Source organism: Protopterus annectens, chromosome 8.part0 (genome assembly GCF_019279795.1).
Source record: "Protopterus annectens isolate FY-2018-M chromosome 8.part0, PAN1.0, whole genome shotgun sequence".
In the NCBI taxonomy this organism is placed as follows: Eukaryota; Metazoa; Chordata; order Ceratodontiformes; family Protopteridae; genus Protopterus; species Protopterus annectens.
Window position 1 is genome coordinate 227490151 of NC_056741.1, and position 15212 is coordinate 227505362.

At 42.0% G+C, this 15212-nt stretch overlaps 1 protein-coding gene across 1 annotated transcript in view; it reads right to left on the reverse strand.

The window, feature by feature from the left end:
* Positions 1 to 815: 815 nt before the first annotated feature.
* Positions 816 to 15212, reverse strand: part of LOC122808196 (vomeronasal type-2 receptor 116-like) — a 68536-nt gene continuing 54139 nt past the window's right edge. The window contains exon 4 of the mRNA XM_044079163.1: positions 816 to 1744. Within this exon, the coding sequence (XP_043935098.1) occupies positions 816 to 1744 (929 nt within the window). The remainder of the gene's footprint in view (positions 1745 to 15212) is intronic.

The window sequence follows — 15212 nt, forward strand, 5'->3', positions numbered from 1 at the left end:
GCTGTGGTTAAACACTAATGCTTTGTCTGCATCACAGGATATACAATGCTAACCCATCTTACACTTTGTTATAAATCTTGTCTTGTCTGCCATTTCTATTTTATCATAAACCCTCTGTTCTATAATTTTAATTATTTCTGTCATTTTGTATTATGGAAGGATGTTTTAAGTTATAGTACCTTAGTTTTCAGCAATATTTAGAAGAAATAATATTTTTTTATCCTGAATCATCAGATATCTTGCCATTTTCATATTATTTTACACATTATAGTTCTACAAATCAGGTATGCCCTATAAGAAGAGGTGCAGGCAATAGCCCTAACATGCATACCATATTTGCTATATTCCTTCTGATGCACCAACATGGGCACAGGTGTGTTGGATCACTGATGGCTGGAGTACAACTGATACCACAGAGTTGCACAGTTGCTACATTGCACATAAATAGAAGTGTTAAATAACCCTGTGTTCCCTTAGGAAACACTTAACACTGGTTCACTCTAATTCTCTGTTCTCCCTCCTTGTTCTCTGTGCCATGGTGATTACTTAACCTAGTAGTAGCTCAGTTATCTTATAATTAAGAGAATGTCAGTCTGTTCTATCAGCCTTTGTGTTACTGTTTGTAACTGTGATAACTCTTTTTCTGTAAGCAAGCTGCCATTTTTGTGATCTTTCTGAATTACATGTAAAATGAACTCCAGTGTCTAAATAATAACGCTGCATGTCTCTCTAAGGGACTGTTTGCTGATACTAATATTATAACATACAATAATGTCAAGCACCTAATGGTAAAGCTATTTCACCATTTTTATTCGTTAATTATTACTGTATATTTTATTTCTGAGACCATCTTTTCCTCGCAGATGATCTTTGTTGTTCTTTTCAGGCCTTATCAATATAATGTAACACCTGCCAAAAAATATGCAACCAAGCAATGCAGCACTAGATGATAAAATGGCAAATATCTCTACTGCTGTTGTATATTTGCCTTGTGTGCTAAGGTATGCAGGTATAAACAGTATCCAGACACTAACAAATATAAGCAAACTAAAGGTTATATGCTTAGCTTCATTAAAGCTTCCAGGTAGCTTCCTGGCTAGGAAAGCCACAATGAATGACATTATAGCTAAACTTCCAGTGTATCCCAGCATGACATAGAAAAACACTTTGCTCCCTTCATTGCACTCAGCTATTATACGTCTGTGGTTAGACTTTGCATTCAGATATGGGAATGGGCAAGATACAATTAACCAAACAGTACATATAATGACTTGTATAAGTGGACATGTAACTGTTATAATTTTGGGTGTTAGTAATCTTGCCCTCTTCTTTATTATACTCTCGGGCTTTGTTGCTTTAAAGGCAATGATCACCGTTACAGTTTTAGCAAGCACAGATGATATGCAGATGGAAAAAATAATTCCAAACACAGGTTGTTGGAACGTGCATGTCAGTTTCAGGGGGTAACCAATGAATAACAAAGTACAGAGGAAGCAAAACATGAGAGATAGTAGAAGGAAGTAACTCAAACTGCGGTTGTTAGCCTTCACAATTGGAGTGTCCTTGTACTTAATGAAAATGAGCAAGACAGATAATGTCATTAAAAAAAATGTCACAGCAATGCCAGCCAGAAATTTGCCTAGAGGTTCTTCATATGATAAGAATTCAATGTCCTTTTCAATGCACTTGTCATGTGTGTCAGTAGTCCACTGATCTTCTGGGCACATCAAGCAGTTAGCTGAATCTAAATTAAAAAAAAAAAGTATTTTCAAAAATACTGTTCGTTTCAATAATGTACTCCGGCTATATACACCAAAAAGCAAACATAAAGTAATGACAACTGTCTGTGGCATAGAAGAACAGGCTATTAAAACATTCATTTAGCTTTGGACAAGCTTCTTCAAAAAAGTGGTCTAAGTCATCAAAATTTCAAGTACAGCTATATAATTTTAACAGTGCAATATCCTTATCTTCGCACTAAAGTAGAATATTTTTGAAAAAAGCATCCTTTGAATGTATTTAGAACATTGATCACAGGTATGGTCTTAAATCTGCTATGCACTATAAAATTTTAAAATAATTTAGCGTTACAAAAATTATAGATGTCAAGCAAAATGCTAGTGATGGCTGTTAGTCATTACCTGGGTTCCCACTGCATGGGCAAGACCTAATAGTGCTAGTCCTAAAAAAAAAGAAATTAAATGTGCCTGGGAGAAATGTATACGTATTTGGACATTGCTGTATCTCGAAAAATTACCCCTTCAATGAGGTGCAAAGATTTCAGAATTAGTACATATAAGTGATTTTAATGTGTAACAATGAGTTTTATGCTTTACAGTTACAGTTGTGAACTATGCTTAATTTTTCAGTGTTCTGAGATTTATATTGTAGAGCGTCAAAATTCCAATATGTATTGTCATTATTTATGAATGTTTTTAATTATTTGTCCAAAAGAGTTGAAGATAGTATAAACTTTTAGTTATGTACTCACCATAACTTCAGATGTTTGGGATCCATCTCGCCTACATTCTGACTGATGGGTTCGGAGCCGATCCCTCGGCTCTGACTCGGCACGCTTATGCCAAAGAGCGAAGTCTCTTATTGGCTGAGCTTACTATATCCCAGGATGCACCACTACCAGTCCCCCAGATCTAGTTTGTCCGCATACATGCACACATGCAAGCACTGCTTATATAACATCGTCAGAAGAAACAAGATAAAACAGTAGAACTCAAAACCGTTCAATCTCTTCTGATCTCCAAGGCCGGGAAGGAGGGTGGGTATTAGGAATGTAGGCGAGATGGATCCCAAACATCTGAAGTTATGGTGAGTACATAACTAAAAGATGTTATGTGATCCTATCTCGCCTACATTCTGACTGATGGGACAGCGTCCCTAGCACCTGAATCCTGGGTGGCTCACTGGAAAACACTCCTGAGTACCGTGGAACCAAATGATGCTCGCCCTTTAGATGCCACATCCAATTTATAGTGGGAAATGAAAGTGTGCGGATTGGACCAAGTAGCCGCAGCACAAATCTCAGAAATAGCGAGCTTGGAATGAAAAGCTATAGAAGTAGCCATAGCTCTGGTAGAGTGAGCTTTGATAGATGTTGTAAGTTGCTTATTTGAAGAGGAATAAGCCTGAGTTATACAATCTCTAATCCATTTGGAGATAGTAGCTTTTGTGATGGTTTTACCCAATTTATTGTCTGAGAAGGACACAAACAACTGGTCTGATTTACGAATTTGCTGAGTCCTGTCTAGATAGAAGCGCAATTGCCTGTGAACATCCAATTTATGGAGAGTGTATTCTGCTTCATTGGAGAATTTTGGAAAGAAAACTGGTAGCTCTAGAGATTGTTGGAGACAGAGATTAGAACAGACCTTTGGGACAAAAGATGGATTAGGCCTAAGTGATACTCTATCCTTGTGAAAAATCAAGTACGGTGGTTTGATAGATAGGGCTTGAAGCTCTGAAACTCTTCTTGCAGAGGTAATTGCAACTAAGAAGGCAGTTTTCCAAGACAGATATTTCAACTCACATGTAGCAGCCGGTTCAAAAGGGGAAGATGTTAATGCACGAAGCACCAAATCAAGATCCCACGGAGGCGCAGGATGAAAAACTGGGGGTCTTAACAGCCCGCACCTTTAATGAAAGTTTTGCATAATCTGCTGCTCATCAACGGAGGATCCATGGATTCGTGAAATTTAGAGATAGCTGCTAGTTGGACTTTAATAGTAGAGACTGAAGATCCTTGATTAAACAAGGATGTTAAAAATTTCAAAACCTCTGGGATCGGGGCAGTGATAGGGTCTAAGCCCCTGAGTTGAGCCCAGATAGCAAACCTCTTCCACTTACTGAGGTACAATTTCTTAGTGGTGGGTTTGTGGGCCAAAGATAAAATGTGAATAACTTCCGGGTCTAAGGTGTGATTTCTGACTAAAGTCGGAAGTGGAGGAGCCAAGCTGTCAACTTCAAAGTGTGAAGGGACTGGTGTTGTCATCCCAACTGATGAATTAGCAGATCCGGAGTTAGATCTAAAACTCAAGGATCGTCCACCGCATGTTTCTTTAGGTAGGGAAACCATACCTGACGAGGCCAGTGCGGAGCAATTAGTATCATTGTGGACCCCAATTGAGAAGCTTTCTGAATGACTTTGGGGAGAAGTGGAATCGGAGGAAAGGCATAAAGTAGCCCTGTTGGACAAGGTTGTGCTAGAGCATCCATAGCTGCTTCCCCCTGATGTGGAGTCAAGGAGAAGAACCTTTTGCACTTTGTGTTTTGTGGTGTTGCAAACAGGTCGCAGCACGGCGTCCCCCATCTTCTGAAAACCTGAGCTGCTACTGTTTCGTTCAGGGACCACTCGTGAGGAGAGAGAATTGTCCTGCTTAATCTGTCTGCCAATATATTGGATTTCCCCGGAATGTGGGTCGCTACCAAGAAACGGCTGGTAGCTACAGCCCATTCCTACACCCTCATGGCCTCTCTGCAAAGGGGGTAAGATCTGGTCCCTCCTTGTTTGTTTATATACCAGACCACCGACATGTTGTCTGTGTGGATAGCGATAATGCCCTGAGGGAGAAACTTGTGGAGGGCCTGTAGGGACAGAAGTACAGCCCTCATCTCCAATACATTGATGTGGAGAAAGGTTTCGTCTGGAAGCCAAGAACCCTGAACTAACCTGCCCAGACAATGCCCCCCCCCACCCTGTCTGGGAGGCATCCGTCGTCAGGGTGACCACTGGAGGGGGGATAACAAAAGGACTTCCCTGATTCAGATTGGATGGCTGAAGCCACCAGCGAAGGTCCCGTTTGCACGTTTCTGTAATCATAATGGGGTGATTGAGGGGAAGATCCTGAAAGGATCATTGAGTCGATAATAGCCACTGAAGAATCCTCATGTGCAATCTTGCCAAAGGAACTAGGAGAACCGTGGCAGACATCGAACCTAAAAGTTGCAGGACCATCCTGGCTGGGGCCTTGGATCTTGAAAGCAGGGCTTGAACTTGGCCTTGTAAAGTTTGAATCCTTTCGTAGGAAGAAAACGCAGATCAATTTTGAGTCTATCTCTGCTCCTATGAACCTTATGCGCTGAGAGGGCAGCAAGACAGACTTTGACCAATTGAATGTAATTCCCAGGGTAGCACCCAGGGAAATGGTGGCTTTGAGGTTGTCCATTAGTAGATGACTGGTGGTGGCAGTCAGGAGCCAGTCGTCCAGATAGGGAAACACTTGGAATCCAAGACTCCTCAGGTGAGCAGTTACTACTGCCAAACACTTGGTGAACACCCTGGGGGCTGTGGTGAGACCAAAGGGCAGTGCACAAAATTGGAAATGACTGTCTCCCAGGCTGAAGCGCAGATACTTCCTGGACGCCCGATGTATCGGTATGTGATAATAGGCGTCCTTGAGATCTATGGAGCACATCCAAACATCCTTCTCCAATAATGGGAGAATGGATTGTAACGTGACCATTCGGAATTTGGATTTCGTGACGGATTGGTTTAGTCTGCTGAGATCCAATATCGGTCTCAGGTCCCCTGTCTTTTTTGGCACCAAAAAGAACCTTGAGTAATTTCCGGATCCGATCTGGTCTGTGGGGACCGGTTGGATGACTCCTTTTTCTAGCAGCTTTAACGCTTCTGCGGCTGCAATTTCCCTTTGACTGGGTGGTGGGTCCGGGATTTTTTTGGACGGTGGGGGTGAGTGTGTGAAGGGAATGGTGTAACCTCCGGCAATAATCCGAAGCACCCATCTGTCCTGAGTGATAGACTCCCAGGCTTTTAGGTGCTTGGCAAAATGGCACCCGACTGGCTCCGGAGCAGCACAGCCGGGCAATCCCTCATGAAGTGTGGGAGGCTGAAGAGCCATGAAAGGACTCGCGGTCTCCAGAATTGCGGGGCCCTCTGCCGCCTCTGGGACGGCGTCTCCCAGAAAAATTTCCCCGTCCTCTGCCTCTGGAAGGGGAATCTTCCTGCTGTTGAGGGAAAAACTTACGTGATTTGCGGAACCACATCTTCCCTCCTCCTTTAGCCTTGGGATAAGGCCGAAAGGGAGTGGAATAACGTGCACCTACGGCAGATAAAGTTTTTCCTTCTTGCTCACAGCGGGTAAGAGTGTCTTTAACCTTAGGTCCAAACAAAGAGGACCCATCAAAGGGAGCGTCGGCGAAGGAAGACTTGAAGGCCTCCGCAAAATGACACAAACGGAGCCAGGCTTGTCTCCGTAGAGCCACGCCTGTGCCTGCCGCTCTACCCACCCCTTCAGCCGCATATGAAATGAGCCTCATGGACGAGTTAGAAATTGAAGTAAGGATAGCCAACTGAGAGCTAATCGACTGGGCTAGCTGCTCAGGTAGGTTACCCGAGAGGGAATCTGACAGCTCCTTGACCAGATCCCTCTGAAGCCTGGTAAAATGTGCCAAATAATTCAGGGACCTTAAAGTAAAGGCCGCTGAAGTCAGGGTGCGCTTCCTGCATCGTCCATGCTCCTAGACTCCTTATTAGGAGGATGGACGGACGTTGAAGCCTCTGCCACGTCCTGTTGTGTAGCAGATGCCACCACCATGGCATCTACAGCCACGCCTTTAGTCAGGAACTCCTTCTCGGGTGGGGCAGACAAAAATTTGTTAGGATGAGAAGGGACTGGTTCCACGGTATCTGGATGTTCCCACGCCCTCCGACAAACCAAATCCAGGAGCTCGTCGAAGGGCGGAGACACCCAGGAGGCGGAGGGCTGAGCCCCAAAGGCCTTGAGAAGCACTGACTCATCAGCAGAGGGGGGTTTGGATATCCAGCCGCCTCGTTGTTTGAGGATCTCTAAAATGTCTGCAAATGAGACATCATCCGAGGACGACTTCGGGGACCCCTCCGCATCATCAAGATCAGTGTCCGATGTAATAGACTCGGGGGAGTCCACATGCTTCCTCTTGCACGATCTCTTCCTTGGGGGCTCCTCTGAAGACAACTCCGAAGAACCCTCAGGAGGAGGGGAACCCCCAGTGGGGGTAACCTCAGGCCCAGGGGCTCTGCTGCCTAAGGACAGGGGAACTGCCAAAGACCCAGTCTCCACGCCCAGGGGAAGGTGCCGGTAAAGCCGGAGAGATGGCCGAAGAAGACTTGGCCAAGGCACTCCTCATAGCTCTGAAAGCCGGACCCCCAGAATCCTGGGAGTGTCCGGTCCCCGGAGCCATGATAGCAGACAGAAGTCCCGCAGCCGAAGCACCGAGAGGGAGGCTCGGAACCGACAGCATAGGTCCCGAAACATCACCCCCGGGTCCAGCCGAAGAAGTCCGTGTACCAAACTCGGACCCAAGGCCGGGTTGGAGTAAGGGTCGGAGCCGACCCTAAGACCTCCACCGGCTCCAACAGCACCTGCTCCGACGGAGCCGAAGCGGTCGGAGGAGGAATGGCAATGACATGGGCATGGGCCGTCGGCTCCAAAGCCAACTGGGTCGGAGCCGAAACAAATTTTTGAAAGACTGGGGACTGGAACAGTCTTTGGAGCACCCTGTCTATGTCCGAATCTGACATCCTCGATGACCTAGAGGATACTGAACGGGTTCGAGATGGCCTCTCCAATGGCCCCAAGGGGCTAGGGGACCGGCTCCGAGGCGACTCGATGACTATCGGCGCCGAAGGAATACCCAAACTAGTTTCCATCGGTGCCGAGGAGGACTTTGGCGCCGAGGAGGAAGTGTCTGAGCGGACAACCTTCATCGGCTCCGAGACCAGTGGAGCCGCGAAGATGACCCGCCTCGATGCCCCAGCCATCGGCTCCGAAGCCAGAGGAGTCGAGACTGGTGGCATCGAGGCAGACCGTTCGCCTCGGCTCCAAGTCCTTGGAGCCAAGGAGAAACCTGCCTATGTCTTTTGGCGGTCGGATCCGACGGACTGGTCGGAGCCGACGCCTTTCTTTAGCAGGAGAAGGAGAGGATGCTAAAGCTTCTTCAAAGGAGGGTTTTATAAGGCCTTTTAATATGAGCTTATTTTTCCTCTCTTGGAGGACCCTCGAGGAAAAAGCGTGACACACGCTGCAGGACTCCTGCAAATGTTTTGCACCCAAACAATAAACACAGAGAGAGTGGTCATCTGTGATAGACATTTTAAAGTTGCACTTGGTGCACTTTTTAAAGCCTGAAGGCCTAGGAACCTGAGACATTCCGGTAAATTATTCAGTGAACTAGCCAAAACACAGTACAAACTGTAATTATGACAGAAAAAGAAATTTTCTCTGCTTTGTCCTTCTTTTAAAAGAAAGAGAAACTATCAGCAGTATAAAGGATCCGAGATCCCTAAACAGAACAGAAGTCACCTAACAACCAAAAAGACCGGGAAAGGCCTTTCCACACAAGAGGTACTCCTAGTCAATCAACACTCACAACACAAGAATTTACCAAGTAAATTTCTCCAAACGCACTCTAAACACAAGATAGCTGTTAAAACAGCTTTTAGTTGAAGAATAAAGAAATTCCTGACAGAAAGTTAGTGAAAATAATCACTACTTAGCTCAGCCAGCTCGAGACCACGTCTTCACTTGTTAGCGGCAAACGAGATCTGGGGGACTGGTAGTGGTGCATCCTGGGATATAGTAAGCTCAGCCAATAAGAGACTTCGCTCTTTGGCATAAGCGTGCCGAGTCGGAGCCGAGGGATCGGCTCCGAACCCATCATTCAGAATGTAGGCGAGATAGGATCACATAACATCAATTTATTTAATGTGAGTACCACTGTACTGTTATTCTGTACTAGCAACTGACAATGAAGTGAAATGCCAATCCCTGTATGCTCATATATATACCCACTTAAAGTTTATGTTTAATTTCAAAGTGAGATTAGGGACTGGCTTACTCTTCCTTTCATATAACTGACAGATTAGTGCCAACACTAGCATTATAAGATGTTGAACTGTAACCGGAAGGTACTTTTTAACTTAATTCACCTATAACAACAGCTGGCAAAAAATATAAAAAAGACATCATAAACTGCATTATGCAATTTAACACAGAAGTCATACTATAACATTATACAAATTTATAAAAGTATTGATAGAGTAAAACCTACAATCTATGTGTCCCTGAACACAAATGTCACTTTTCTTAATCTTAAATTTCCCTATTTAAGCTCTGTACCACTTCCCTAGCCTTCTTCCCCAAACGTTCACCTACTCTTATCTGCCATCAGAACATAAGGCAGCAAGTAAGCCCGCATATATTTACCATCTTTCTCTCTCTCTCTCTCTCTCTTTCTATTTATTCCTCCTACTAAGCCTACTCACCAGTCACTTTGACTGTTTTCTCATATGTCAGTAGTTTTGTTCCACTGACTTTGTTTATGCTTTGCTGTGTTCTCTCCACCAGTCTAAATGTCCTTTGTTTATATGGCTTCCAGAATTAAATACAGCTTTTCTAGCTCCCTAACCATGGTAATAGTTGAGAACCTTAACTATGAGCTTAACGGTCTACTCAGCGATTAATACATTACTTTTCTAACCTGTAGTTTGGATCATATATAGCCATGGTTGAAAAGCATACACATTATCATAATAAAATAGAATTACAGATTATGACACAACTAACAAAATTAGAATAATCAGCCACTCAATAATGGTTATCACGGGCTGTAAATAATTAGAATGTCAAAAGTCTGTAACTCAGATGTATGCACTGAAAAGTGGGTGATAAAGAATGTATCTGCAGCCAAAGTTAAGTGCAAAGTCATGAAAAGTACAACAGCGCAACATATCACCAGGCCAACCTCTCACAATAACCTGTGTGATTGGTAGAGTCATAAGTGGCTCCTAGGCTATCAGCTCAAAAAGGATTTTAAGCCTAGTCAAGCTTAACTCAAATTCACCAAAATTTTGAAGTGTCAACATCTCCTAGGAATTCTATGGTTATAATATTGGCATGTACACATCAGACATTCATAGGATGACCATGTCAGTTAGGGTCACAGGTGCCAAACCAGGAGTGATTCTGCAATTTCCTATCCATGGGTCCAAGTTACATTGAATAGGGTTAGGGAAGAGCTTTGCTTTAGATGGATTGGAAGCCTATTCAAGAAAAAAGGTAATCTTTGGGGCACATATCTGTCCCTCTGACATGTCCTGTTTATGTCACAGATGAGGTTTACAACCTTAGAATGTAAATGTCTTATGCTATTTGTTTTGCAGATGTGCAACAGATCCATCAGTGTGAGATCAGAGGATGCCTTGTAGGCCAAGTATAGATCACCCTGCAGCAGTCTGTAGGAGACTGAGTGCAGGGATATGGCTTTAAAATGGTCCACACTGGACTTGTTGTTTTCTCCCTGTATTATTTTTCTGAGGAACCTCTATGGTCCCTCAAGTTGTTGCAAGTGCCTGGGCAGGTGCATGTAGAAGGGTGAGTTGTTGTCGATGACTGATCTGATGAGAGCCAAGTACAGTGGAACAATGATCTCCTTTGACAACTACATATCTACTGTGGTGATAAAATATTTGTGGGTATGTAGGATTCTCAGTTAATGTTGGGATAGTTGAAGACCCCATGAATATTGTATTTAGTTGAATGGAGAGTGCCTCCAGTTCATGCAACTACATGGGATGGACTTCCTGGGACAAGGAGGGAGATCTATAGCCCCTCCCTATTGTGTCTTGTGTGGATGGATAACCACTGCAATCCTCTGTTGATATGTCACAAAACCTGGAGGGTATGGTGAAATAGATATTCTAGCTGGCCTGACAGGTCATGTTTCACGCTCTTCAGGAGGCATCCTGGAATATTATCAGGGCCCACTGAAGCAGTGTTCTTGGCCTTAGGCAGCACGGTGACAACTTGCTCCTTAGTGATAGTTGCTGGAGAAATGGGGGGGGGGTATTTCCTGGGGGGTGACTAGGGATGATAGAGGTTTAAAATTGGAGCTACATTTAACTGCCATCAGATTTGTTATATATTCTGGCTTTCTATAGGTGTGTTTAATTTGCCATTAGTTCGGCAACTTCATTAGCTTGGGAGCTATTTTTTTTCAAACATGGATTTGGTGGACTTGATTAATCCCCTGAATTACTTGTTCAAATTGATAAGGCAGTATTTACCTTGCCTGTAAAAGCCCTTTCTAATTTTGGACTTGATTTTTCTTTTATTATACTACCTGCTTATACTGGGATTCCACGTGGGGGCTTGTTTTTAGAGGTTGTCCTATGTTTATTTCAAGTAGGTATAGCTGTCTCTATGCAGCTATTTACATGACTATAAAGATTTTCTATGAACAATTCTACATAGGCAGCTGTGTTCTCAGGACTGGTGGAGGACTTGGAATTTTGCAAAACTGTCACTTTAAAGGAGATAGTTAGCCTTAGAATATTTTTAAAAGTTCCAAAGCTAAGTGAGGTTTCAGGCTTAATATTTATTTCAAAGGAAACAACTTTGTGGTGTGACCTGACCAATGAGGAATTTACATTGGGGGGAGTGCATCGTTCCCCCATGTTTGTGATGACCAGGTCAAGGTAACTTGTGTTCCTGGTGAGTGTGCTTGTGTTAACAAAGTCCAGAAATCTCTGAACATGCACGTATGAGGTGATGTAGAATTTCCATTTAATGATGGGGTAGATGACATTGCCCATAAATATTGTGGTGAGTTGAATGGGGAGTGTCTCCAGTTCATTCAGGATCTTGGGTTGGGATTCCTAGAACATGGATGGTGATCTGTAGCTTACAATGATATGGTATGGGACTTTATTTTGGTAATTTGGACATGGAGAAGCTCAAGTGTGTCATAATGTTTGAACAACCCTGAGGTGTGTTCATATTTAATGTAAATGTAAACTGCCTCACCTTTAAATCCCACCTGTTTAGTAGATGATCTAAATGTAACCTATGTAATTTTCCCTTGGTGCTGAGAAATATCTTTTGCATATGTTTAAACATAATTAACAGGTAGAAAACCAATGCTAACTCTGCTCTGCTCATGATAGTTCTCCTGTTCTAACGCTATCTGAATCTTGCAAGTATCTCATACCCTGTTAAAACATACAGGTATTTTGCTGTGTACTACCCAGACTGGGAGCTCATTTAATTTGTCCACTGCCCTTTCAGTGATATAGTACATTATTTCCAAAATAATACTAGACCCTCCCAATCACCACAAATAGAAATGCATGAGTGCACACATGCACGCACACACATCCACACACACACACACACACACACACACACACACACACACACACACACACACACACACACACACACACACACACACACACACACACACACACACACACACACACACACACACACACACATATGTACTTCATCTTCAGTTAATAGTTTTTTCAGTTCACTGTTTTTGTTTCTATAATATTTTTGTGCATACCAATTATACCCCTTCCATACTACAGAGAGAGCAACTCCTAGCTCTGTCTTCTCTAGTCCATGTCTATCATATTTCATTTTTTAGCACTGAATCACACTCACCAATAGGTCAATGCATTAAAATAACTTTCTCATATCTCTTAAGACTGTTTTTTTCCAACCCCCCAAGATCCACTCCAGTATGTATACGTGGAAAGGAGCTTCCAGTGTTGTCATGCTAAGTTGGTTCTGGTCCTTTGGAGCTTCCAGTGTTGTCGTGTTCAGTATGTATACATGTTAGCCATAGATTCTTCTGTGTGTAATGCTTTTTAATATTAAAATCTAGCTGATACTTCTCTGTTCACACTGAAATCTGTAACAGGACTTCTCAGAGACTAGGGCGTGCTCATATCACCACACCAATTTACTGTGGTAAGTATGTAGGCTGACATTGCTTTCCAATCCAAGTGTGACAACTGGCATACATTTTCTGAATAAGGCATTCTAGTAAAGAATCATTCATAAAGAACATTTACTATGACAGTAGATGCTCAAACAGACCACTGCTATGGTAGCCTAAGCTGTATGAGATGTATTCTTGCAAGAACTGGATGTCCAACCAGTATTCAAAGTGTTTCGGCACCTCTCATATGCCTGTATGTCTGAAGAAGCATGCGAGTATATCTGCATAAAAGTGGATGTACAGGTGCCAAAATTCCAAGCTTTAATGTCCAGGAGATCCAGAAGACAAAGAGCTATAGGAAAAATGGATACCCCGAAAGGATCATCACTCTGAATGCCTCAGAACATGAAAACAGACCCAAAAAGAAAAATTGAGGTTTATTATGTCTTGTGAAGAGTCAAGATAAAATGTCGAACATATAACACTTCATCCACATGTATTTTCATCCCAAACACCATCAGGACCTCCTCAGAACAATAAAACTCATATCTGCAACTTCCTTATAACTTTAACAGATCAAGTCACATAACATTAAAAAAGCAAATCAAAAAGTTCTTGTGCTACAACAACTACAACATACTTTTAAATACTACAATCATTTTTAAAATTGAGAAGCAAGCCGAGGTAGTAAACTAAAATAATGTTAGAATGTATACAACAAGTTTTAAGTAAGGACCAAAAACAGATTCATAAGAAAGACAAGGAAAATTCACCAAAATACTATATTACAGGTGGTGAAAAAATACATTACATAAAACAACAAGTATTAAACCATTCAAATAGAAGATCTTCTTAAATAAGATAGTCCGTCGGACTCCTTTTATTCCTAAAACATAAGTGCATTTCCATATAAAGCATGATAAAAAATGACCTAGGGTACATCCTAAACCAAGACCGAAAAAAAAAATCCTAACACTATAACTATCTGTTGGGTGATGTATTTATAATTAAATAAACCAACCAAGTCATAATTTAGCTGCCCTTAACCTGAGTACAGGAGCTATGGATATAAAATCATTAATTCCAGGGAAAACAGTAGTGTTCAACTTAAACTGCCAATATAATTCTCTGTACTCAACTCTTATTTCCCACAAACTACCTCTGGGATCTCATGGAACAACTTCCAAGATGCCAAACAGAAATTTTTGAAACTGTTACATTTGATGGAGTGTTTATCGAGAGCACTGTTCGTGTTCCATTTCTATATGTCATAACAGTGCTCATAAAAACGTTTTTTCAAAAGCCTTTCCATTTTCCCTATGTTGAATGCTGGTCAAGTTGCACATCTGGCTATACATATATATATATATATATATATATATATATATATATATATATATATATATATACACCAAGCTGCTGCTATTACAATTCCTATATGAGAGCGTGATTTTTGTTTATATAAGTTTTCAAATATAAACTCATCTACCCTCATTATAAAATCACAGTGCCTGTACATAAAGATGTGGTATGCAAATGAGCTTTGACTTTGAAAGAAAGGTTTCCTATGGGACAATAATAAAAATAGATTGCATGCAGTAACCACCCAGAAATAGTCTGATTTGGCATTGATTGTACCTTTTTCTTGCCTTCATGGGAAATAAAAAGTGGATTATAGGATCCAAAGTCCTTTGTCCTGTTAGTTTAGTGTGTGAGTTGTCTGTGTATGATTCTTTCTTTCATATTTTCTGGTCCAGAAAAGAACACAAGGAGATGACTAAATTACTTCAAAGATAACTCTGATACAACCTTTGGCTGAAGGATGCATTAGTTCTTAAGGATACCCTAATCTTATGAAAAGTGAAATAAGACTGAACTACTACCAGAGCGGACGACTCAGAAACTCTCCTTGCTGAAGTCAGAATACTGTTTTCCATGTTAAGAGCTTTAAATCGGTTTCATGAGCTAGTTCAAAAGGACAAAGAGTAAGTTTTTCTGCTACAAAAACTAAGATCTCATGGAGGAGTCACCTGTTTCATAACTAGACAAATATGAAGTACCCCTTTCAAAAATTGTTTTTTCTTGATATAAGGAGGAAAAGTGGAGGGCAGACAGGCAGACATTACAAACAGATTAATGTTAATAGACTAGGAAAGGCCAGATTTGAGAAATTCACAAAAATATTGAAGAATAAAAGGGGCTCCAGCATTAATAGGGCTTTGGCTTCTTTTATGGTACCAAATAGAAAATCTTTTCCACTTAGGCAAAGATGACTTTTCTAGTTGCAAGTTTCTTAACCTCATTTAAAATGTTGTGCATATATTTAGGAAAAATGTGCTTGAGAGGGATCACAACTCTGTTATTCAGGTCATCAGATATAGAATTTGAAGGTTGGGGTGACTTACAGATCCCTTGTCCTGTATGTGCAAGTCCATCCTATGGGGAAGTTTGTGGTAATTTCTCTTGGCCATTTT